The 24,888-nt window shown below is 42.1% G+C and overlaps 1 protein-coding gene across 1 annotated transcript in view; it reads right to left on the minus strand.

Moving 5' to 3' along the window:
* Positions 1–24,888, minus strand: part of CAMK4 (calcium/calmodulin dependent protein kinase IV) — a 225,799-nt gene that overhangs the window by 100,926 nt on the left and 99,985 nt on the right. Inside the window, exons 2-4 of the mRNA XM_054398040.1 lie at positions 22,502–22,580; positions 5,311–5,373; positions 4,587–4,669 (exon numbers count right to left, since the gene is read on the minus strand). Coding sequence (XP_054254015.1) covers positions 4,587–4,669; positions 5,311–5,373; positions 22,502–22,580 — 225 coding nt within the window. The remainder of the gene's footprint in view (positions 1–4,586; positions 4,670–5,310; positions 5,374–22,501; positions 22,581–24,888) is intronic.

Consider the following 24,888-nt stretch of genomic DNA (forward strand, 5'->3'; position numbering starts at 1 on the left):
CATTTTCCCTGGAGCTCTTTTAAAAATGCATAGATGTTTTGCTAAGAGACATGGTTTAGCACCAGACTCAGTCAAATTTGATAATGGGTGAACTCAATCATCTTAAAGGTCTTTTCCAACCAAACTGATTTTATGAGTCTATCAGTTTGAAACATACTTTTCTCTATATAATAAGTGATAATTTCTCTAAAATTCTTTGGGGTTTATGGAGATTTTTTGTGTACAGGTTCAATACTTAAATTCCATTACAACGACATTAAAATATTTCTACAAGATAAAGTGAGACTAAAAATAAGCAGAAACAGGAACAGAGGACATTGCCTTATTCAACAGCAAAAGGAACAGTTCCTCTGCAATTTACAAATCTATTGGCTCATACCAGTGCTTCCAATTTTTAGTTGCTTTGATGCATTTGTTTAGCTAAAAAGCAAGCTTAAGTTAAGAAGTACTACAGTACTGAAGAGTAATAAATAATTTTAAAGTAGCTCCAATTCAGGTTATTGATTCCCCCTCATTTTCATAATTTCGTGCAGACTAACTGTTACATCAATGACTGAAACTGCCTGCCCATGATCTGAAGAAGAGTATCGGGAAATAAAGAACTGGGTTTGGATCTGATCCCAAGTCAAACAAACTAGATGTTTTTCTTTAATCTTTTGTTTAGAGAGTAAACGCAGCATTGCAGCTGTTCAGAAAACCATTTTTCTGAATGGTTCAATGTGAAGTGGCAGTTTATGATAAATGTGGCATGGAGGAGAATTACAGAAAAACAACATATTCCTTCTATCTAATTCTAGGATTATTTCCCCCTTTTCAATTTACTTTTTACTTTCTACTCAGTATTTATATAGCATACACAGGACTAGAATTATTTCATATGAAAATCAGGACTTATACATTATTGGCTTGTGTAAGATTAAATAAATGGCCACACCTTCAAAAGTAGCAATCACCCAGATGTGTGCTGTGAAACTACTAAGACAGTTCAGTATCCATCGTTTTTTAAAAGAAAAGTTCATCTTTCAGGAGCTGAATGTCACTAGAAATTTTTAAGAACAATGTCTTTGTTTCTAGAAGCTGTGAAACCACAGTACTCATAAACTAGTAGCTCAAACTTCCCTTTCAAACAAAAGTTTCCATGTAACTGGTGGTGTGACCCCCAGGATGACTGAAGGATAGTGTCTGAGCTCGGGCAAACAACTTGCTTGCTCCAGCTCTACATGCCAAACCAGCACAATTGTAGGTGCCATGACATTTTAACAACATTTCTCTGGAGCTCGCTCTGGCAGATCACTAACTTCCCAATAAGAATGAAACAAAAGGCACAGAAGACACGTCTGTGTCAGTGTGTGCTGAAATTCAACACCCCCCCCCCCCCCCCCCCCCCCCCGACAATAACCAGGCTAGCCCAGTCTGGAAGCAAATGAAAGCTGTATTTACAAAGCAGAATCTACAATCTATGATGAAATGCAATGAATATGTACAAATATACAAAATTCACAACATTTACAAATATATACAATCATCAGAAAAGCACAACCAATCTCCCTTTGCTTCCCCCCAAAGGGGACCCTCCCCAAAGGGGCCTCTCTCTCCCAGGAGCTTCCCCCAGAGCCCCCTGGACAGAGAAGCAGAGTTAGTAAAGCAGAAAGTTGTTAACTTAGCTGCCAAGGTCAGTGTGTGTTATCTTCAGCCAGAAGAGAAGAAGAAACAGCAACCAGACAGCCCAGCAACTGCCCCCACTGCAGAACGCAGAATGTGCAGAGTGCCCACTTTGTTTTGGGTAATAGTTCTTAAACATTTCTATCTATCCAATGGAAGTGTTTAGAACAATCAGTATTTTGATTTCTTATACCCAATAGTGACTTATTTGCACTCTTTCACTTTCTCTGTTTTGAACTTTGCAAGGAAAAATTAAAAAGACAGTTTCAAACCATCACAACGTCATTAGCTCCTGCTTCATTCAGAGACTTGCTGTATATTCATGTGTCAGGCACAGCTATATGGGCTGTCCCATTGCTGTTAAAACCTTCATGTATTTCAATCAAATACGAACGCTGCATTTGTTAATAGTTGAGGAAAACAGCTAAGGCTTGATCAGCTTCGTATTTAATTTAACAGATGCATTTTTCCTAGATTTTCTGGTATCCAGAAAGCCAAGAATAATATGCCAGACATGCTCTAATCACAAGAAGTCTTGGTATTAACAATACCAAATAAACTAGAAACCTATACAAGCACTGATGTATGTACTTCTAAAAGCCTTGCCAATTCTCAGAGTGGGCTAGCAACATACAGGCTGGTTGCAGCTAGGTCATACCCATGGTCATAAGTCTTGTAAATTTACCTCGAGCAATAGTAAAGGAAGGCAAGAGGACATTTTACATGGAAATGTTTTAAGTGAAAAAGCCTTACACAGTGGAGATAAGAACCAGGCAAGCTTTAAAGTCAGATTAGTTCACATATTGATGGGGTAGAGGAAGCCAGCTGCCATTATAATTGCACCATCATCATTGCTTGAATCGTTTAGTCATTTATAAAGCTGCAAGCATGCTTTCTCTGGCACCTGGTGATTCACCTAATTCAAAGCGCATAAAACGATCGCACTTTAAGTAGTGTCCTATGCACAAACATTTTTTTAAAAATCACTTGTATCTCTCGTTTTGAAGAGAATATTATAGTTGGTAGATAATATCTGAACAGAAGACCCCAATATCAAAAGAAGTTAGCCCGTACTTCATGTGACAATAAAGAGGTTATAGTTAGAAGCAAAGTCAGATCAACAAAGTGACCAAGAATCTAATAAAATACAGCATGTGATGGAAGAGGTAGTAAAACTCAGCAGTACAAAAAATTACATTTACATAAAGAACAAGGATGGGACAGAAGACCAAAGGAAAAGGAAAGAGAAAAATATAACTGAACTAAGCTTAAGATGAATTATCCTTATTCAAAAAGAGAAGAACTACGACAAAAATTGAAGAGATAAAAATCAAAGGTGTTAAGACAAAGAAGTGTGGCCACTGTCTACTTATCTAATCAAATCTTTGAACAGTCCAGAATTTACTGATATTTAATAAAAACGTGTTAAGAAAAATTTAGCTTGACAAAAAAATTGCCTATAAAATGAGACTAGCTTATTTTTCCCCAGGTAAACTACATCGATTTTTGTAGTGTAAACGTATTCTACATTCCCTTATGGGCACTGCACTTAAACTTTTTTTACCATTCAAATGTTTTATTCCATTTATTTGAGCTCAAATTCATGCCCATCTATCTGAAAAGATCTAGAAGAGTTAATTCTGTTACCTCTGCCTCTAGTTTTCTTCTGTTTAATGAACAAGAGCTAAGAGGGAGAGAAGCTTTCTGATTATAAGGCTGTCTTTTTTAAGCAACCATGTAAGGTTTATTACTTTATTCTGTACACATAATATGATGGCATTTAAAAGCCTAAAAAAATAAAATCTTTCCATCATTCAAACTTATCATGTAAAAGATGTGTCTATGGTCTGATCGATGGCTCTGTAATGATCTTTATAAGAGGATAAAGAGAGAAGGAAGATGCAAGAAAAGGAAGAAAATGGACACTTACCTGTCACTTTGGTACCTGTCGTAAAACTTCCAATCCAAAAGTGTAGTGGAAACATAGTCCTTGAATGACTGTTCAAATCACAGAATCATAGATTTTTTTTCACTTGAAAAAGACCTCTAAGATCATCGAGTCCAAATATCAACCTAACACCACCATAGGCATTAAACTATGTCCCAAAGTACCATGTCTACATGGTTTTTGAATACCTTCAACACTTCCATGGGCAGCCTATCCCAATGCCTAACCAGTGTTTCAGTTACAGGATTATTTAGCTCTATGCGTGTACACCTACATGACAAGCATCTGCAGCTTTATGAACAAGACCTACAGAACTCAACAGCTGTCTTACAGAACCTTTGTAACAAAACCAGGGAGTTTATGAATACTATGAATAACAAAAATAATTTCTTTCCTGTTAGCTTGCTTGCCAAATTTTTATCTGACATACTACTATCCTGTGCAACCTGATTCAGGTGTACCTGCATTAGTGGAGGAGGGAGGGGATCGGGGTGGGGGGGGAGGTGGTTTGGACCAGATAATCTCCAGAAATCCCTTCCACCCCTACCATTCCATGAATCTATGATTCCATGATTCTATGATACCATCCTCCTGGCAGACTGATTGCTACTTACCATATATACAATGATGAGTCAATGTGATTTTGCCAGTTTTTCCTGCCTTTTGTCTCCCCTAGCACTCTCTGATGAGCACCTGCTGAGCACTCTCTGATGAGCACCTGCTGAGCACCTTCCTTCAGTAGTGTGTGCTCTTTATGAATTTACTAACAATTTCCTGCATCTTCAGCTCATTTATTGTTAAAAAATATCTGATAATCACATTTCCAAACACATTTTTAAGCCAATTCCTACAGACAAACCACATGTTGATGAAATACTTTCAATAAATACTAACACAAGGATTGTGCACAGAGAAGAAACTTCTACTGGAATGCCTTTGGAGAAGGTATTGAGCAAGGCACATACAAGTAACTTACCTGTCAAATAGTTCTCCACCTGTGACCAGTTCCAGAATTAGACTGATTTCTGTAGGCGTTTCAAATATCTCCTTCAGTTTTATCTGGTAAAAGATAACAAAGCAATTAATTTTGCTTATTTGTCTTCTTGCTGAGCACATCACAGGGTCAACAACAGGAAATAAGCCATAGTCAATAAAGCAGAGGACGGTACCAAGTGAAGTCGGGGCATCATTTACCTTGCAGTTGTGCAAGGTATTTTGTTCTTCACACACCCCACTTTTTTTCACTAGCTTTATCTCCTTTGCATTCCCCCTTTTTTTTTTTTTCTTATTTTCTTCTTCCTCATACCCTTCCAACCTCTATGTGACAAAAGAGTTTAAGAAGCTGCTTTCATTAGTGCTTGTCAATACCTGTCTGTGAATCTTTCAGAATATCTGAATGCAAAACCTCTGCCAGTCTCCAAGAACTGACACCAACTTCTTCTTTCATTTACAGGACTTCTTCTGCATAGTTTGTCACTCAACTTTGTCAGGACATCAGTAATGTATTTTAAAGTGTAAGTGTAGTTACAGTTTCCCATAATGAACTGCTAACACACTCATGAGAAGAACCCAAAGCTTTAACTCAGGACTCACCCAAGTCTGTATAGGTGAGCCCCAAGAGTCACCTCTTAGGAACAGAAAGAACATACAGGAAAAAACATAAAACCAAACATGGAGTGAAAAAACAAAGTTAAACTTACAATGTTTGGATGTGAAAGGCGAAGAAGAACTCCAATTTCTGTGCGAACAATTTTCTTATCTACCTGGTTAAATATGGGGAGGGTAAAAGTGAAAAAAAATTATTTCCACATTCACCACAGAAACTTCTAGCTGCATCAAGGGAAAATATGTGTGAAAAGCACTTCTAGATCTCCTAGGAGAATAAGTTTAAGTGAGACACACAAATCAATATTCTGTAAGGAGTAATTTTCCTTTAAGACAAGACAGATACTACTACAGAGAAACATCTGCACCTAGCAAAATGATTGCAAATGTACATGTCAGTCATGCAAGCAGAACATAGAAAATACAATGAAAAGGTGTTAAATTCTTGTTTTTAAGCAAGCAGTGACCTCATCTTTTGTCACTTGTGTTTGTTCAGCTTATGCCAGGACAGCTTCCTTTTGACACACTGTGCAGCAGTTTTCCAATGGAGGCTTGTCATCAAACACATGTTTTGATTTGTGTTTTCTACGTTGTATGGGAAATGAAGAGTAATGCTACAAAAACATTTAAAAGGGACTACCTTCTAAGTCTTAGTGCATAAGACACATGATTAAAAGATGGTTTGTTTTGGGTTTTTTTTTGACTGCCTGAAAGAAGAGATGTACTCCTCAGTATTTAAGCTTTGCAAGCAGCAACAAAATCCCAGTATCAGTCACATTCAGAACTACAGGATAGGCAGAATTTGATTCTTCCCTTGAGTCAACTAGGAATGATTCCCAGTTAGTAAAGCCACAGCACTCTGACAGTGGTGCTAATGAGTGGACAACTACAGCCCTCAGGGATTTCTTGAAACCCATTAACCTCTGCCAAATGCAAAATGCAAAGGAAGCTGTGATGGTTTGAAACTGTCTTTTTAAATTTTCTTCTCAAAGTTCAAGCAGAGAAAGCTAAAGAGTGTAAATAAGTCACTATTGGGTGTAAGAAAGCAAAATAATGATTGTTCTAAACACTTCCATTGGATAGATAGAAATGTTTAAGAACCACTTCTCAAAACAAGTAGGGGCAGTCAGAGTCTGAGCTCTGGGCTTCCTTGCTGGGCTGTCTGGCTGCTGTTTCTTCTTCTCTTCTGGCTGAAGATAACACACTGACCTTGGTGAGCTAAGTTAACAACCTCTTTGCTTTTAACTAAGTCTGCTTTCTGCCAGGAGGGTCTGGGGGAGAGGCCCCTTGGTAAAGGTCCCCTTTGGGGGGAAGCAAAGGGAGCTTGGTTGTGCTTTTCTGTTGATTGTATATATTTGTAAATGTTGTGAATTTTGTATATTTGTACATATTCATTGCATTTCATCATAGATTGTAGATTTTGCTTGTAAATACAGCTTTCATTCGCTTCCAGACTGAGCTAGCCTGGTTATTGTTGGTGTGGGGGCAATTTCAGCTCACACTGACACAGAAGCAAAACCAACTAAGGAGAAATTCACTGCATGTGAGAATCGGCAAAAAGCAAAAATCAGAGGAATGAAAATATTCCACTACCTGAACACTTAACCAAAGGTAAAGAACACAGTCAATAACTTCACAGGTAAATGCCTAATTTAGGATCAATTACCAAACAATTTAAGCTCTGTGACCATCAAAGGCTTTATAAAATTTATTTCTTTCAACTTAGGGCTCAGTTTCAGGCCAGTCATGTTTGGTATTTTTATGGCCTCTACCAGGAATGATGTGGCCAGCAGGACCAACAAAGTGATTGTGCCCCTGTACTTGGCATTGGTGAGGCCACAGCTCAAATACTGTGTTCAGTTTTGGGCCTCTCACTACAAGTAAGACATTGAGTTCTTGGATCTTCTCCAGAGAAAGACAACAAAGCTGGTGAAGGATCTAGAGCACAAGTCTTATGAGGAGCAGCTGAGTGAGCTGGGTTTTAGTCTGGAGAAGAGGAAACTGAGGGGAGACCTCATTGTTCTTTACAACTACCTGAAAGTAGTTTGTAGTGATGTGGGTGTTGGTCTCTTCCCTAGTATCTAGCAACAGAATGAGAGTAAATGGCCTTGAGTTGCATCAGGGGAGGTTTAGAATGGATATTAGGAAACATTTCTTTACTAAAAGACTGGTCAGGCATTGGGATGGGCTGCCCAGGAAAGTGGCAGACTCACCATCCAAACTCTAAATACGGTTCCTTTTGGCCTGAATAGCTACAACTGAGAATCTACAAAAGCTTCCTCTCACTTTGCAGGTGGCAACAAATTAAGTGAACTAATTATCAGTTTCAGGTCCTTAATTTTCTACATAATTTCAGTACTAAAGCTGACCAGATGCAGGTAACACTCCTCAAAGACATGCTAGCATTAACTTGTTGGCAGCCCTTGAGAGTGAAGAATGGGTCCGGCAGCACTTACAGCTTGCACAACGCTGGTCCTTTGCAATAACATAAAGCATTTCTCAAAGAAGTTATGTGCTAATTAGAACAGGCCTTATTATATGCTGTGGCATAATTCTCTGATTAATTTAGTTGCTATTTCTGTTCCTGACTAATTTATACACAGATTTCGCAACTACAGGTGAAACGCTCTGTGATCCAGTTCCTGGCCTGACACAAAACAGTAGACTTTCATAACACTTCCTCAGGTGGCAGTATGAATAAAGGCACCAAAAAAGTCAAGGTAGAATCATTGGAAAAGCCCTTTAAGAGTCCAGTGGTAAAACCTCCACTACCAATTCCACCACTAAACCATATTACTAAGTGCCACATCTACATGTCTGTCCACCAAACAGATTTAAATCCATCCACCAATAGTCTTTGGATATGGCCACCCAGCTGGCCTTTTATGCAGTAAAGAGTATGCCTATCTGAACCAGGAGCAGGCACCTTCTCCAGGAGAATGTTGTGGGAAATGGTGTCAAAGGCTTTGCTACAGTTCAGGTAAACAACATCCACAGCCTTTCCCTCACCCACTAAGTGGGTTACCATGTCATAGAAGGGAATCTGGTTCATCAAACAGTACTGCCTTCATGACTCCATGCTGATTTGGCCTGATTACCTGGTTGTCCTGCATGTGCTTGTTATAAATATTACAGTTATTAATAACTGGCAGAGGTATTAATAACAATATTAACTAATTTATTAATATACCAAACTATGCCAAAATTACTTACAGTCAATATTACAAACATTCAGTGGAAAGAACCATCTCTAGAGAATATATATATATATATATATATATATAAAAGTAATTTGAGCAATTTAGACAAATTAGAAAATTTAGAAACAGCACTTAGTTTGGAAGAAAGAACTGGCCATTGGCCAGCCAGTCCACAAAACAAAGCATCTGGCTCAAACCTTTACAGAAACTTTTACAAGAAAATATTTGGTTTATTCACAAATTAAGGATTTTCCGGGATCTTTCTAGGGTACTGTGTTTGTAATCCAGAAATTACACCACGGATGAGCCTAGTAAGCAAAGCTGAATGGTGTCAACCACGTGGAACGCTGTGTCGCATGGTAGCTGTCTTTGCCAGAGTAAAAGTTTCCAGTGCCTTCAGGGCAAACTTTTGGAGGCTGTGCAACTTAGTCCGTGGGGCGTGTTGCTGGAGAAAGGGATTCCCACTCTGGAGAAAGCTTTGCCGCTGAGGGGACGGCAGGGCACGGCAAAACGGCTCCTGACGGAGGCGGAAGCGGGGTGGGGGGCAGGGGAGGAGGGCGACTCCCTCCATGGCTCGCGGGGCTCGACTGGAACGGCTTGCCAGCTGGACAAAACAATGCCCCAGCTCACGGGGCTGTAGCAGTCCGAAATGAGCAGTGCACATGGGCTACCACACTTCCTTTGCTTGGCAGCTGCAGCTGGGCTCCGTTCACAGGTCGCGGGACCCAGTCTGTGAAGAGGGTAGCCAGATACGCTGTTGCTTGTAGCCAGCGGTGGCAGCTGGGCTTGCAGCTGCCAGCACCATAGCAGTGCACCCAGGCAAATCGCTGCTTTGCGGTCTGGAGTGAAGATCTCAGGACTCTGGTTTGAATTTTGGGCAACATGGAGTGTGAAGTAAACATACCACGAGCACAAGCACTGGTTTACCAAAACAACCCCAATTTAACATTTGCCAAAATTGATACTTGACCAATAGCAAAATTTGTAAACCAACTACAATTAAAATTACCAATAATTAACCAATAACTTGGTGTTTTGCCAAATAAAGTATATGCATATGCAGTGCATAAGCCAAACATAGGCAACCACGAGTAAATTGTGTGAATGTTGTTTACCACAAGGAGGATTAAAAACGTGCCTGGGCAGGTTGTTTACCCAGACTCACAGATGCCTCATTTCTTTGTCTATTTGGCACCAAAATTCCCCCCACTCCAGAAGGGAGGGAGAAAAGGGGGTTTGAGCACAGCATGTTGTGGGTAGAATTTAGATACAATTCTGGGCATATACGCCCTTCCATCACAAGGCCACCACCTTGTTTACAGGCAAGCGTGTTGGGCAAATGTTACTCTACTTAGATTTACCCCATGTAGGTTACCTTATGTCATACAAGATAGTAATTTATACATACTATGAACACTATACATAACCGTATAAACCATATAACCATACTCTAAATGGAGTGTAATGTAGAGCAGTTTGGCACTGAGTCCAGTCTTTAGTATTTCAATTTGCCAGAACTATGAGCTGTGCTGGAAAAAAAAAGGACACGAATGAGCAGTCTGAGAACAGCAAGAATGTACAGAGACTTCCCTTTCCAACAGATCACCCCAAACTGTGAATTCTGTACACAAGAGCAACAGGGTCCCTTCCATATTTGATCCCGTGTTCCCTGACAACTCCTATAATGTATAAGTAAATGGAGAACATCCTGAAAGGAAGCAATTGTAAGCTACATGAACTTTAACCAAGACAGGTGAATATTTGTATTTCAGGACAATGTACTATGTCTTCCTTTAAATACACTCAATTCACACTCATATGGCTAAGAACACAAAATCAGACTTTAAAAACACCTCTCGTGAAAAGTGTGAGTACTTTAAAAATAGCGGAAACCCTGAAGACCTTTTTATTGCAATGCTGTTTCTTCTTGTGGCACTATTCTTTTATCAGGGTATAATGAACTAAAACCTGTATGACTGTTATGTCAGACAAAATCTAAAATTCTGCAGGCTGATGTTACCAACTGCTTAGAGATCCTTGGAAGTTAGCATATCATGTAATCTTTGCAATTCTAAAATAAATTTGAAATCAGAATTCTCTCAAAAAAAAGTAAATGAAAGTGACTTGAATACTAGAAGGTTTGAAATACAACCCAAACTATCCTATTCATGCTGTTTCTAATTTCTTATAGAAATGATTCTAGCAAGTTTCAACTATTCCAACTATATCTACTGAAAACATGCCTACTTGGAGTTTCAAATATTTGCTCATTTAATCTATGTAAAATATAATGGAATATTTTTTTGGAAACAGTCTTTGAAGGATGCTTCAACACACAGGGATGAGTAAAAAGGCGTATGTGTCCATTTTTATAACATTTCTGGAAAAACATGTTAATAGTTATCTCTTTATTCAGGGGTTGTTTGTATGTTTGTGTGTGTGTGTGTGTGTGTGTGTATTGGGGGGGTTGCCGTTGTTTTGGGTTTGTTGTTGTTTTTTGCATTTGGTTGGTCAGGGTTTTTTTGGTTGGTTTGGTTCTGGTTCTTTAGGTTTTGGGGTTTTGCTTTTCTCTCATTAAGGAAGGCCTTCTTAAAAGATTCCAGCAGACAGTAAGTTTATTTTGACAAAAATCTAGAACAATCTTCACCCATACATACTAGTCCTGCAGCCATAAACTGTCACAACTGTCATCTTAAAAAGATTACCAAATCTTAGCTCCAGTATTGAGAGATGTTCTGACCAGGTGACATATTCCACAGAGATCAGTCAGTGATGCTGGCAGAAGGGATGGAGAGCCAGTGAGGGCTCTCAACTTGCTGCCCTGAGGCAAGCCACGAATGATGCACCAGGACACTCTGTGGAAATCAAGGGGAGTTGGCACAAGAGGAGGACAGGGCCAGCCCAGCTGAAGTGCCTCTACACAAATGCACACAGCTTGGGCAACAAACAGGATGAATTAAGGGCCACTGTGCTGCTGGGATGCCATGACATAGTGGCTGTTACTGAAACTTGGTGGGATGATTCCCATGACTGGAATGTAGGGATAAATGGGTACAAGCTCTTTAGGAAGGATAGGCAGGGAAGGAGAGGAGGAGGTGTTGCTCTCTATGTCAGTGACCAGCTGGAATCAGTGGAGCTCCACCTGGGGAAGGATGATGAGCTGGTTGAGAGTGTATGGGTTAAAATTAAAGGAAAGACAGGGCAAGGAGATGTTACTGTAGGGGTCTGCTACAGGCCACCTGACCATGTATTCAGTTTTTCTCTTAAAGGACGTAAAAGAAAATGTCAGGAGGAATGGAAAAGCAAAGGTGGAAAGTAACGCAGCAACTGTGCAAGTGACAGAATCCATGATTCTGGTTACAGAAGCTTTCAGAAATCATAGAATAATAGAATCCTAGAATCAGTCAGGGTTGGAAGGGACCACAAGGATCATCTAGTTCCAACCCCCCTGCCCTGGGCAGGGACACCTCACACCAGATCAGGCTGGCCAGAGCCTCATCCAGCCTGGCCTTAAACACCTCCAGGGATGGGGCCCCAACCACCTCCCTGGACAACCCATTCCAGGCTCTCACCACTCTCATGGTGAAGAACTTCTTCCTCACGTCCAGCCTGAATCTCCCCACTTCCAGCTTTATTCCATTCCCCCTAGTCCTATCACTACCTGATAGCCTAAAAAATCCCTCCCCAGCTTTCTTGTAGGCCCCCTTCAGATACTGGAAAGCCACAATAAGGTCACCTCGGAGCCTTCTCTTCTCCAGACTGAACAGCCCCAACTCTTTCAGTCTATCCTCATAGGAGAGGTGCTCTAGCCCTCTGATCATCCTCATGGCCCTTCTCTGGACATGTTCCAGCACCTCCAGATCTTTCTTCTAATAGGGGCTTGAGAACTGGATGCAGTACTCCAGGTGGGGTCTCACCACAGCTGAGCAGAGGGGGAGAATCGCTTCCCTTGACCTGCTGGCCACACTTGTCTTGATGCAGCCCAGGATCTGGTTGGCTTTCTGGGCTGCAAGTGCACACTGACAGCTCATGTTGAGCTTCTCGTCTACCAGCACCCCCAAGTCCCTCTCCTCAGGGCTGCTTTCCAGCCACTCACTGCCCAGCCTGTATTTGTGCTTGGGATTGCCTCAACCCAGATGCAGGACCCTGCACTTGGTCTTGTTGAACCTCCTGAGGTTGGTTTGTGCCCACCTCTCCAGCCTGTCAAGGTCCCTCTGGATGGCATCCTTTCCCTCCAGCGTGTCCAAGCTGCACCACACAGCTTGGTGTCATCAGCTAACTTGCTGAGGGTGCACTCAATGCCACTGTCCATGTCACTGACAAAGATGTTGAACAAGACTGGTCCCAGGACTGATCCCTGAGGGACTCCACTTCTCATTGGCCTCCACTGGGACATGGACCCATTGACAGCCACTCCTTCGGTGTGGCCATCAAGCCAGTTCTTTATCCATCTCGTGGTCCACCCATCAAACCCATGTGTCACCAGTTTGGAGACCAGGCTGTGGTGTGGGACAGTGTCGAAGGCTTTGCTCAGGTCCAGGTAAATGACATCAGTTGCTCTCCCCTCATCTATTAATGTTGTGACCTGTTATAGAAGGCCACCAGGTTTGTCAGGCAGGATTTGCCCTTGATAAACTCATGCTGACTGTACCCAATCACCTCTTCACAATTCTGTCTCAGTAGTGCCTCCAGGAGAATCTGCTCCATGATCTTACCAGGCACAGAGGTGAGACTGACTGGCCTGTAGTTCCCTGGTTCTTCCTTCCTACCCTTTTTGAAAATGGGAGTAATGTTTCCCCTTTTCCAGTCAGTGGGGACTTCCCCAGACTGCCAGGACTTTTGGAATATAATAGAGAGGGGTTTAGCAACCTCATCTGCCAGTTCTCTCAGTACCCGTGGGTGTATCCCATTGGGTCCCATGGACTTGAACACTTTCAGGTTCTTCACTTATGATGGGCAGTTCTTCCTTCTGTTCTTGCCATTAGCTTCCATGACTATTCCAGGAGTGTGGCTGGAGGCCCTTGCAGTGAAGACTGAGGTGAAGAAGTCATTGAGAACCTCAGCCTTTTCCGTGCCACTTGTGACCATTTCCTCTGTTTCCTTTCTGAGGGGGCCCACACTTTCTCTAGTCTTCTTTTTACCATTAATATACCTCTAGAAATTCTTAGTGTTCCCTTTAACCTCCCTGGCTAGATTCAATTCAAACTGCACTTTGGCTTTCCTAACCAGGTCTCTTGCTGCTCGGGCAGCTTCCTTATACAGTCCCCATTCTAGCTGTCCTTTCCTCCACTCCTTGTAGAGTTTCCTTTTAAGTGTGTCCAGCAGCTCCTTGCTCATCCAGGCAGGCCTCCTAGCATTCTTCCCTGCTTTTCTCTTTGTTGGTATACATTGCTCCTGGACACAGAGGAGGTGGTCCTTGAATACTGACCAGCTGTCCTGGGCCTCTCTTCCCTCTAGGGCTTTGTCCCACAACACTCTGGCTGGCAGATCCCTGAAGCAATCAAAGTCTGCACGCCTAAAGTCCAGGGTCATAAGCTTAAAATATGTCCTCCTGGCTGCCCTGAGGATCTTAAATTCAGCTGCTTCATGGTCACTGCAGCCAAGGCTGTCTCTGAGCCTCACATTGGTTACCAGCCCTTCCCTGTTGATGTGAACAAGGTCCAGCATAGCACCTTTTCTTCTTGGTTCCTCTACCATTTGGAGGAGGAAGTTGTCATCTATGCAATCCAGGAACATCCAGGATTGCTGGTGCCTTGCTGTGTTGTCCCTCCAGCAGATGTCAGGGTGGTTGAAATCACCCATGAGGACCAGGACTTGTGACCTGGAAGCCACTCCTCTTTGCCTGTGGAGGGCCTCATCTGCTTGGTTCTGCTGGTCAGGTGGCCTGTAGCAGACCCCTACAGTAACATCTCCTTCCCCTGTCTTGCCTTTAATCTTAACCCATACACTCTCAACCAGCTCATCATCCTTCCCCAGGTGGAGCTCCACTGATTCCAGCTGGTCACTGACATAGAGGGCAACACCTCCTCCTCTCCTTCCCTGCCTATCCTTCCTAAAGAGCTTGTACTCATCTATCCCTACATTCCAGTCATGGGAATCATCCCACCAAGTTTCAGTAATAGCCACTATGTCATGGCATCCCAGCAGCACAGTGGCCCTTAATTCATCCTGTTTGTTGCCCAAGCTGTGTGCATTTGCATAGAGGCACTTCAGCTGGGCTGGCCCTGTCCTCCTCTTGTGCCAACTCCCCTTGGTTTCCACAGAGTGTCCTGGTGCATCATTCGTGGCTTGCCTCAGGGCAGCAAGTTGAGAGCCCTCACTAGCTCTCCATCCCTCTGCCTCTGGTGAGCTGCCCCTCTGTCTGTCACTGTCCAGCAGAAGACTATTCACCCCTTCCCCCTTCAAATCTAGTTTAAAGCCCTATCAATGAGCTCTGCCAATTCCTGCCCCAGGATCCTTTTCCCCCTCTGGGACAAGTGCATGCCATTAGTTGTTTGCAGCTCTGGTGCCTTGTAAACCAAGCTATGATTGCAGAACCCAAAGCCCTGTCGATGACACCAGCCCCAGAGCCATGAATTGACCTCTTGGCTCTTCCTATATATTCCCTTGTCCACCACTGACATTAGAGGGATAGAGGAGAACACAACTTGAGATCCTGATCCCTTTAGCAGTTGCCCTAAGGTTCTGAAGTCTCTTTTAATTGATTGTGAGCCTCTCATTGATACATCATCACTACCCACCTGAAAGACCAGAAGTGGGTAGTAGTCTGAAGGACTCACAAGGTTGAGAACTTTACCTACAAAGTCCCTTACCTGGGCACCAGGGAGGCAGCAGACCTCTCTATGAAGTGGTTTGGTCTGCATATTGGGCCCTCTGTTCCCTTCAGTAGGGATTCTCCTATAACGATGACCCTATGAGGTTTCTTTTCAGGATTAGTTTTGATGGCTGGCCTGAGGCAACCTGTCATTGGTGCAGCTTCTGACCTTCTTGAGTCCTCATCCTTACTTAAGTCCTGTTCCTCCTGCAGAGCCTCATACCTATTCTGTAAGTGCACTGCAGGCAGTGTGCTGTTTAAAGTAGCATGCTTGTTCTGTTTGCATTTCTTCCGTCTGGCAGAGACCTGTTCCCATTGGCCCTGCTCATGTGGGTTACTGCATGGAGGCTGAGAGGCTTGCTGATGGGAGGGTATCAAATTCCCTGCTCCACTAAGAGTTACCCCCTGTTCTGATTTTGTAGAGGTTAGATTATGGAAAAGTCAATTTCCCTTTCACAGTCTCTTATTGTTCTTAGCCTTTCCACCTCTTCTTTTAGTTCGGCCACCATGTTCATCAGATCCCTGATCTGCTCACACCTAACACAGGTGTTGTTCCTGCTGTCCTCCATATCAAGTGCCAGGCTCCAGCACTCACTGCAGCCACCTGCCTGAACACCTGCATGCCTGTGTGTGAGCAAGTATGAAATCAATTCACACTTTTATAAACCATTATAATTTTCTTCAGACAGTAACTCCAGCTATCCAACCACACTTACCCTGGAGGGAACCCTTTTGCTTTTACATTTGCTCATGCTTCACTCTGCTCTCCAAACAATTTTTTGTTCTCAAATTTCTACCTAATTAGTACAATAAGACTAATCCCATCACAATTATTTCCATTGTACATGTTGCTTGAAAACTGTTGCTCTGTTTCTGATCTAAGAAAAAATTCATGTGTCATTTGTGTCATTTTGAACATCAACCAATCTGCAAAAAGAGTGCGTTGTCATAAATACTGATTTTAATTAAAGTATTGAGAAAGTATTAGTTATCACAAACTCTGTGAGGGAGGATTTTCATGCATAAAAAATAATGAAATCAAAATGGGAATTGTTCAAAATAGTCACCGTACTTGCATGCCTCATTTACTGAGACATAGAGGGCCTAATATTTCACAATATTTAAATTTCTTAGGAGACAGTATGTATCAATTAAAACCTATGAAAACTATCTTTCAAGGCATTGCTGAGAACCAAATCAAGTAATTATTACCTCATTTTTATGGATAAGAAAGTTTAAAACAAAAGAAATACCTCAGCCAATAGCACAGGCTGAACTGGGAATACACCAAGATGAAGGCTTCAGGCAACCCAGTTCAGCATCCTGTTCTTTCCACAGGCCATGTTGCTTTATCACAACAGCAGGTGCCAAATGATTTCAATTACAGCTGTTAGCAATTGGTAGACCTGTAATATGGGCAAGCACTTGGCATCTTAATTTAGAAAAGATGGAAGAGAAGTTTTCTCTTTACTATTTTTGAAGGAACTTGTCTAAACTCAGGTAGAAAATTTAAGGCAGGGGTAGATATAGTTTCTTGTGAGGTATTCACCTACCCAGTTATGAGATGGTCTTCATGATGGCCCTGAGTCATATGCTGCCTAGCTTTCTCAAAGCACACCAACAGGAGACAAAGATCTGCAGGTGAGAGGTTTCATTTCATAATCAGCACGTAATAAAGTTTGCTCCCTTCAAGAATCCTGTGTTCTTCCAATATGATCCACATGCTGTATGTTGTTTGTTCCAGAATTTTCAAATCTTGGCTTAAGAGTAGTAGCAATCATATTTGCAAAGTGTATCTTAAAGATACTTCACCTTGTGTAGGGAAAAGCAAACCAATCTCATATTTGGAATTGCAAGGTAAAAGTTCATCACTGTATTTTGCTCATCTGACGAGCTTTTCTGATACATCATAGAACCGTAGAATCATATCATGCATTGGATTGGAAGGGTCCTCTAGAGGTCATCGTCTCCAACTCCTCTGCAGTTAATCAGGGGCATCTCCAACTAGATCAGGTTTCTCAAAGCCCCAACAACCCTGACCTTGAAAGTCTTCAGGGATGCAGCCTCCACAACCTCCTTGGGCAACTTGTTCCAGTGTTCCACCACCCTCAAAGTAAAGGACTACTTCCTGATGCCCAATCTAAATCCACTCTTCCCTAGTTTAAAACTGTTGGCCCCATATCAGATCACTACATGCGCTTGTAAAGAGTCCTTCCTTGCCTTTCTTGCAGGCCTCCTTCAGATATTGAAATGCTGCTATAAGGTCTTCCCAGAGCCTACTCTTCTGTAGGATGAGCAACCCTGTCTTCATAGGGGAGGTGTTCCTGCTCTCTGATCGTCTTTGTTACCCTCCTCTGAACTTGCTCCACCAGGTCCAAGTCCTTTTTGTGTTAAGGTGCCTCAGTGCTGGGCACAGTACTCCAGGTGAGGTCTCACCAGGTGTTACAGGTTAAGGCCTAAGTGTCCTATCATAGTGATAAATTCCTCCAGAAGATAGAGAGTCCAAGGGGCTGGACAATCCCACCCCAGAGGTTGGGCACAGGATATCGTAATTTGCTATTCCATTCCCATAATCCTGCATTTCCCTATAAAAGGAGACCTCCCAGCTAGTTCACTCTTTTTCTCCCTCCTCTCTTCTCTTGGCGTGTGCAGCGGCTGCTATCTCTTTGGTTTGTGGGGAGTGCAGCGTTCTTGCTGAGCTATTTTCTTGCTGCACAGCTGGGCCTAGTGTGCCCAGCTAAGGGGAGGGGGGGAGGTGCAGTGAGGCTTGGGCAGGGAGCATTGAGGCCTCGTAGGCCTGTCTTGATGGGGGGCAGCAGTTTATCCTACTCTGGGCCTACTGAGGCCTAGTGTTGGTGGAGAGGCCTTGGCCTGGTTGTGGCCTAGCTGAGGCCTGGTGGGCTCAACTGGGAAGCTAGGCCTGAACTGATTCTGATTGTGTATACATATCCTTTTCCCTGAATACCTTTTGTATTTTTGTGTATTTTTGTAAATAGTATTTCTATTAGACCTCCAGTTCTGTGTGAGTGTTTTTATTTTACTCCTTTGCAGTGAAATACTTTCTGTCTGGAGCTGTTTTCCAGCTCAAACCAAGATACCAGGGCAGAGCAGAGTGGCAGAATCACCTCTCTTGACCTGCAGCCCATGTTTCTTATGATGCAGCCCACAACATGATTTCTAGGCTGCAAGTGTGCATTACTGACTCATGTCCAACTTCTCTTCCACCAGGAACTCCCAAGCCCATTTCTGCAGAGATGCTCTCTACTACATCACCCCCCAGCCTGTATTGATAATGAAGACTGCCCTGATGCAGGTGCAAGACCTTTCATTTGACCTTGTTGAACTTCATAAGATTCACGTAGGCCTACTTCTCCAGCTTGTCCAGGTTCCTCTGTATGGCATCGCATCCCTCTGGTACATCAACCACGCCATTGAGCTTTCTGTTATCTGCAGACTTGCCAAGGGTGCACTCTATCTCACTGTCTATATTGTGGAAGATATTAAACAACAGTATGATATGGACCCCTCAGGGACACCACTTGTCACCCATCTCCATCTAGACATTGAGCAGTTGACCGCTACTCTCTGGATGTGACCATCCAGTCAATTCCTTATCCGCCACACAGTCCACAAATCAAATACATATCTCTTCAACTTAGAGAGAAGGATGTTGTCCAGGAATGGGTCAAAGGCCTTGTAGAAATCCAGACAGATGACATCCAATGTACTTCCTTTGTTCACTGATGCATTCACTCCATTGTATAAAGCCACTACAGAAAGTCAGGCAGGACTTGCCTTTGTAAAGCCATGGTAGCTGTCGCAAATTACCTCCCTATCCTAATGTGCTGTCTCAAACTACCTCCCTATCCAGAGCTTCCACGAGGATCTGTTCCATGATCTTACCAGGCACGGAGGTGAGGCTGACAGGTAAGCAGTTCTCAGGGTCTTTCTTTCTACTCTTCTTAAAAGGGAGTCTAATGTTTCCCTTAATGTAATGTTCGTCCTGCTTTTGCTTCTTTCTTGTTTCATAAAATGGATTTCTTCACAAAGAAATCATATGATTCAAACCTTTATTACCTATGTGGAATTTTTAGTGATCTGCTAAAGACAGCAAAACCCAAATAGTGAGTATAGCATAGAATCATAGAATCATAGAATCAAGAAGGCTGGAAGAGACCTCAAAGATCATCGAGTCCAACCTGTCACCCTAATCCTCATGACTATCTAAACCATGGCACCAAGTGCCACGTCCAATCCCCTCTTGAACACCTCCAGGGACGGTGACTCCACCACCTCCCTGGGCAGCACATTCCAATGGCCAACCACTCTCTCTGTGAAGAACTTTCTCCTCACCTCCAGCCTAAACCTCCCCTGGCGCAGCTTGAGACTGTGTCCTCTTGTTCTGCTGCTGGTTGCCTGGGAGAAGAGACCAAACCCCTCCTGGCTACAACCTCCCTTCAGGTAGTTGTAGACAGCAATAAGGTCTCCCCTGAGCCTCCTCTTCTCCAGGCTAAACAGTCCCAGCTCCCTCAGCCGAATCCCACATTTCAGTTAGGCTCAGAAATGGAGCCAATAAAAGGCAATGATTTAACATTGTTTGTTCTGCTGTCTCAGAGATGTTGGTTTATAGAGATACTTCTATCTGTATCTGTTAAGAACAATTCCAAATTTAATTTCTTATACATTATCAAAGAGGTTTTTTTCCTCACTAATATATACATCAAATTTTCTTTGGATCTCTTTAGCCCTTCTAACAGTTGTCTGCATGAATGTGTTTTGTCCTGGTTTTCTTTGTTAACTTAACTATCAATCAAAAAACCAAAAAACTCCAAACAAACAAACAACAAACAAAATAAAAAATGGAACTGGGCAAAAAACATTGAATACTTTTTCAAGATGAATACTATTTTATTAGTATGAAAAATATTAATTACAGAATCTCCAAGGAACTCACATCTCTCCACAAGTGTGTATTCTCAGAATTGGCTGATACGTCTTTCCCAAAATTTTATTTGTATTGATATAGTAATGCATTAGTCAGGCAAAATGAAAAATTAATCTTATTATTTACAGAAAAACAACACTGATATGCATTTTGTGTTTCTTGCAGTCTCTTCCTAGCGCACTACTTTGATCCAAAAGTACCACTTGTATTCTTCTCTTGTATTCTTCACTTGTATTCTTCTCTCTGAGTTGTTTCCATGAGACAAAAGTAATTATTTCTAATGCTTTATTTCAAATTACAGTAGTGTAGTGATGAGCATTCACAAATTTAGAGCTAATCACACACAATTTGTTACCACTTGCAGAACAAGCTGGACCATCTTCCTTTGTCTTCCAGTTTTCTGTGTTCTTCAGTGCTCCCTTACAGGCATTTGAGAAAGGGGTTTGAAGAAATGGGACTTCACATAAAAAACAAACTGTCACAAGCTCCTCTTTTTCTCCCATCAATTTTCCTTCACTGTTGAATTGTCATCTGTTTTTTCTATTTTATAAAGGCTGACAGGAAATTTAAGGTGATCAACATTTTGTATGTGATCAACATTTTGTATGTGATCTGGCCCACACTTAGTTATTTTTACACTGAGATTCTCTCAGCAAAGATCAGGCCTCCTGCTGTGGGAACACCACAACACACAGCTCTCTCTGTGATAATATACGTCTCCAAATTGGAATGTATAGTAGCTCATGGCACACAGACACAAAGCAGCAGCACATCATTACAATATCGCCTCCCATGTTCTCAATCATACAACTGCGCTCAGTTGTGTAACAGAATCGCCTCTTCTCATAACAAAACATCCCAAAGTGTATCTGTTAGACTGGGAACAACTCAGTTACATGAACTGCTTAACTATACTGCTAATACAATCAAGGCTGCTATTCTTTTTGCTTGCCATTTTCCCTACACTTCAAAAAAAAGTCTGTGCTACAGTAGGTCTGTCAAAGTTCCACATGGAATACTTTCAGAGACAAACATATGGATGCAGTATTCATGTGGCTATTGTGGACATGAATTAATCTCCACAAAGGCCAAAAAAACGGGTAAATAAATATTTGTAAGTAATATCATTCTTCCTAGTGCATTTCGGAATGAGAATTATAAGGAATTCTATTCCTAAAATAGTATGGGAATCATTGACATAAAGAATTGATAAAAACTTTAAAAATTAAGTTATCTGCGTTTCCATAGGAAAGACAGTGTGTAGGCTGCAGTGGTGCAACCTCCTCACATGCCCTGCTTCCTCCAGTGCACCAGATGCAAATTCAAAAGCACCACACACAACTGAATTTCTGCTCCAGTTTAAACTTTGGTTTACTTTCAAAGATGATAAATGAATGCTAACACTTTACTTATGTGGAACCCACTCATTATGTCTTGCACAAAGACTACAAGTTAATTCAGCTTTCAGACATGTTTATGCCTGCCCAGCCATCATTATGTTGCTACATGTGAACATCCCTGAACCTTATGGAATACTGGATGATTTAACATTGGAATAAGTGGAATCAAACCCACTCATGAATAAAAATCATGTCCATTCCCTACAGCTTGCTTGCTTCCTCTCAGATTTCTCCCTTACCTCTTAGGAACATGAACTATTCTACCCTATCCCTCACTCTTCCTTTCTGCTTGAAGTCTTTTGATTCATTACATGCCTTCCTCCTCTGGTCTCTGGTCTCTCTTCATGCGTTCCACTGCCTATTTTGTAACACACAAAAATAGCTGTGGTAGAATTGTGATATATACAGAGCTCTAAAAATATATGATGTCTCAAGTGATTCTCTTCCAATTTTTTAAGGGGAAAATGTCCAAGAAATATTTAATTCTACTTGAGTTTGAATTGGTGTTTTAATCAATTTCTAAAAAAGAAAATATATCATGTAATGATATTATTTTGAGCAAAACAGTGTATTAAAGAAAATGCAATCAAATAACATTTAAATTAGCTCTTAACTGGCTTCTTTTGCACAGTAAAAGAAAAAGCCACTTTAGTCTAAAAAGTTTTGCCCAAATCTGTCTATACAGAAAACATTAGATGAAGGTACAAGCAAGATTTGAGGGGCTAAGTCATGCCCAACAGTGTGCTGCTACCTCTTAAAGTTTTTTAATTATGAGGAGAAGAAGAAGCTTGGTCACAATAAATACAAGCTTAACAGGGTCCTTAATCTAGCCCATCTCCCTCCCACAAAGAAACTGCACCCAAACCCCCCCCTGAGAAAATCCCAAACACAACCCAAAACAAAGCAAAACAAAACAAAATTACTTACTGTCTTCTTCAACATTTTGATGGCGTAAGGTTTCTGAGTCCCTTTCTGTCTGCATCTGTAGACAATGGATGTAGCCCCACTAAATTAAAAAAAAAGAAAAGGAAAAACAAAAAAATTAAAAAGAGGAAGAATAGTCGTACGTAGGCCTCTTTGAATATGTCAATAAACAGAGTTGTCTAGATGAAACTACATTTTCTATTTCTCCCATTTAGGGCAAAAATAATTGATTTCCTTCCCCCAACTCCCCCCCACCCCAAACAAACCAAACCAAAAAAACCTTCTCTCTGTTGAACCAATGAACTTTAGTACTTATTCAGTCAACAGAACTTGCAACAGCACAAGATGCCTTTCTGTCATAGCTTTATTGCTTCCTGACACACAATGGAAGTTTCCTCAGGGTAGCAAGGAACATAATCTGTCCCCAAACCTGCAACAACATACCATGTTTCTTTGCAACAACTAGTTGCTGTAGGTTTTTTATTAACTGTTGATGGCGGTAATGGAGAGTGAGAGGGAAGAGTCAGTTATTGTGTTGCTCCCTGCTCAGTTGCCAGATTTGGCACTAGACAGAGGCAGCAGTGGTTTTGCTTAGTTCACTGGAAACTAGTGGCACTTGTTCACAGTGAAACTGAACTGGTCTTACATCTGGTTGCCTTCAAGGTATACTAATCTGAATATGCTAAATCTGAGCACTCGCAACATAAAATTACGGTTTTGCTGGTTGGAGTGCACTTCTCTGTGTGGAAGGTTGGGCTGCACAGCCTCCTGAGGTAGGGTCATCTGCTGAGATTAATTGCTGTGCTCTACTTTTTATTGTCAAGGAAGATACCTGTACTCTGAATTAAAGAGAGGGAAAACATCTGGACAAAATATAATGGTTACAGACATGAAGATATCTTTCTATTTTACTACATTTACTTTTAAATGCCACTGAACAACTCAGCATCAACCTCCATCGAACTGGATGCACTGAAGTGCCATGCATCAGGACTGGATTTAAGACTTTTTGAAGCCTCCTGTCCTTGGGAGATTTGTAACCTACTCTAAGATTCAGCACTTCTAAATAGCTGCAGATTTTTAAGGTAGAGGGGACTGCTGGGACTGCTGTTATCATTCATGAGTTCCCAAATAACATACACATGCAGAATCACACACAAGAATGTTAGGAACTGGAAGGGACCTCAAAAGATCATCTAGTCCAAGCCTCCTGCCAGGGCAGGGTCACCTATACCAGATCACACTGGAACGCATCCAGACGGGTCTTGAATATCTCCACAGCCCCCCAGGGCAGCCTGTTCCAGTGCTCCGTCACCCTTACAGTAAAAAAATTCCTCAGTTTCACATGAATTTCCTATGCCTCAACTTCCACCCACTGTCCCTTGTCCTGTCATTTGGCATTGCCAAGAAGAGCCTGACTCCATCCTCTTGGCACTCATCCTTTCCATATTTATAAACATTAATGAGGTCACCCCTCAGTCTCCTCCTCTCCAAGCTAAATAGCCCAGTTCCTTCAGTCTCTCCTTGTTAGAAAGATGTTCCACTCCTCTGAACATGTTTGTGTCTCTGCGCTGGACTCTCTCTAGTAGCTCCCTGTCCCTCTTGAACTGAGGGGCCCAGAACTGGACACAATATTCCAGATGAGCCCTCACCAGGGCAGAGTAGAGGGAGAAGAGACTCTCTCTTGACCTACTAACCACGCTCCTTCTAATACAACCTAGAATGGCATTGGCCTCTTGGCCACAAGAGCACTTCGCTGGCTCATGGTCAACCTTCCATCCACTAAGACTCCCAGGTCCTTTTCCCCTTCACTGCTCTCCAGCAAGTCAGTTCCCAACCTTTACTGATACATGGGGTTGTTCTTTCACAGGTGCAAAACTCTACACTTGTCCTTGTTGAATTTCATTAAATTTCTCCCTGCCCAACTCTCCAGCCTGTCTATGTCTCACCTTCTGATGAGTCAGCCACTCAACCCAGTTTTGTGTCATCAGCAAACTTGCTGACAGTGCACTCTGTGCTCTCATCCAGGTCATTGATGAATATATTGAATAGAACTGGTCCCAGTACTGACCCAAGGGACTCCACTAGTTACAGGCCTCCAACTAGACTCCATCTCATTGACCACAATTCTCTGACTTCTTTCCTTCAACGAGTTCACAAGCCACCTCACTACCTGATCATCCAGACCACACTGCCTCAGTTTAGCTGCAAGGATGCTGTGGGAGATGGTGTCAAATGCTTTACTGAAATCAAGATAAACCGCATCCACTGCTCTACCACCATCTATCCACCAGGTTTTGCCCTCATAAAAGGCTATCAGTTTGGTCAAACATAACTTCCCTTTGGTAAAATCACGTTGACTGCTCCTAACAACCCTCTTGTGCTTGATA

Source organism: Indicator indicator, chromosome Z (assembly GCF_027791375.1).
Source record: "Indicator indicator isolate 239-I01 chromosome Z, UM_Iind_1.1, whole genome shotgun sequence".
NCBI classification, from domain to species: Eukaryota; Metazoa; Chordata; class Aves; order Piciformes; family Indicatoridae; genus Indicator; species Indicator indicator.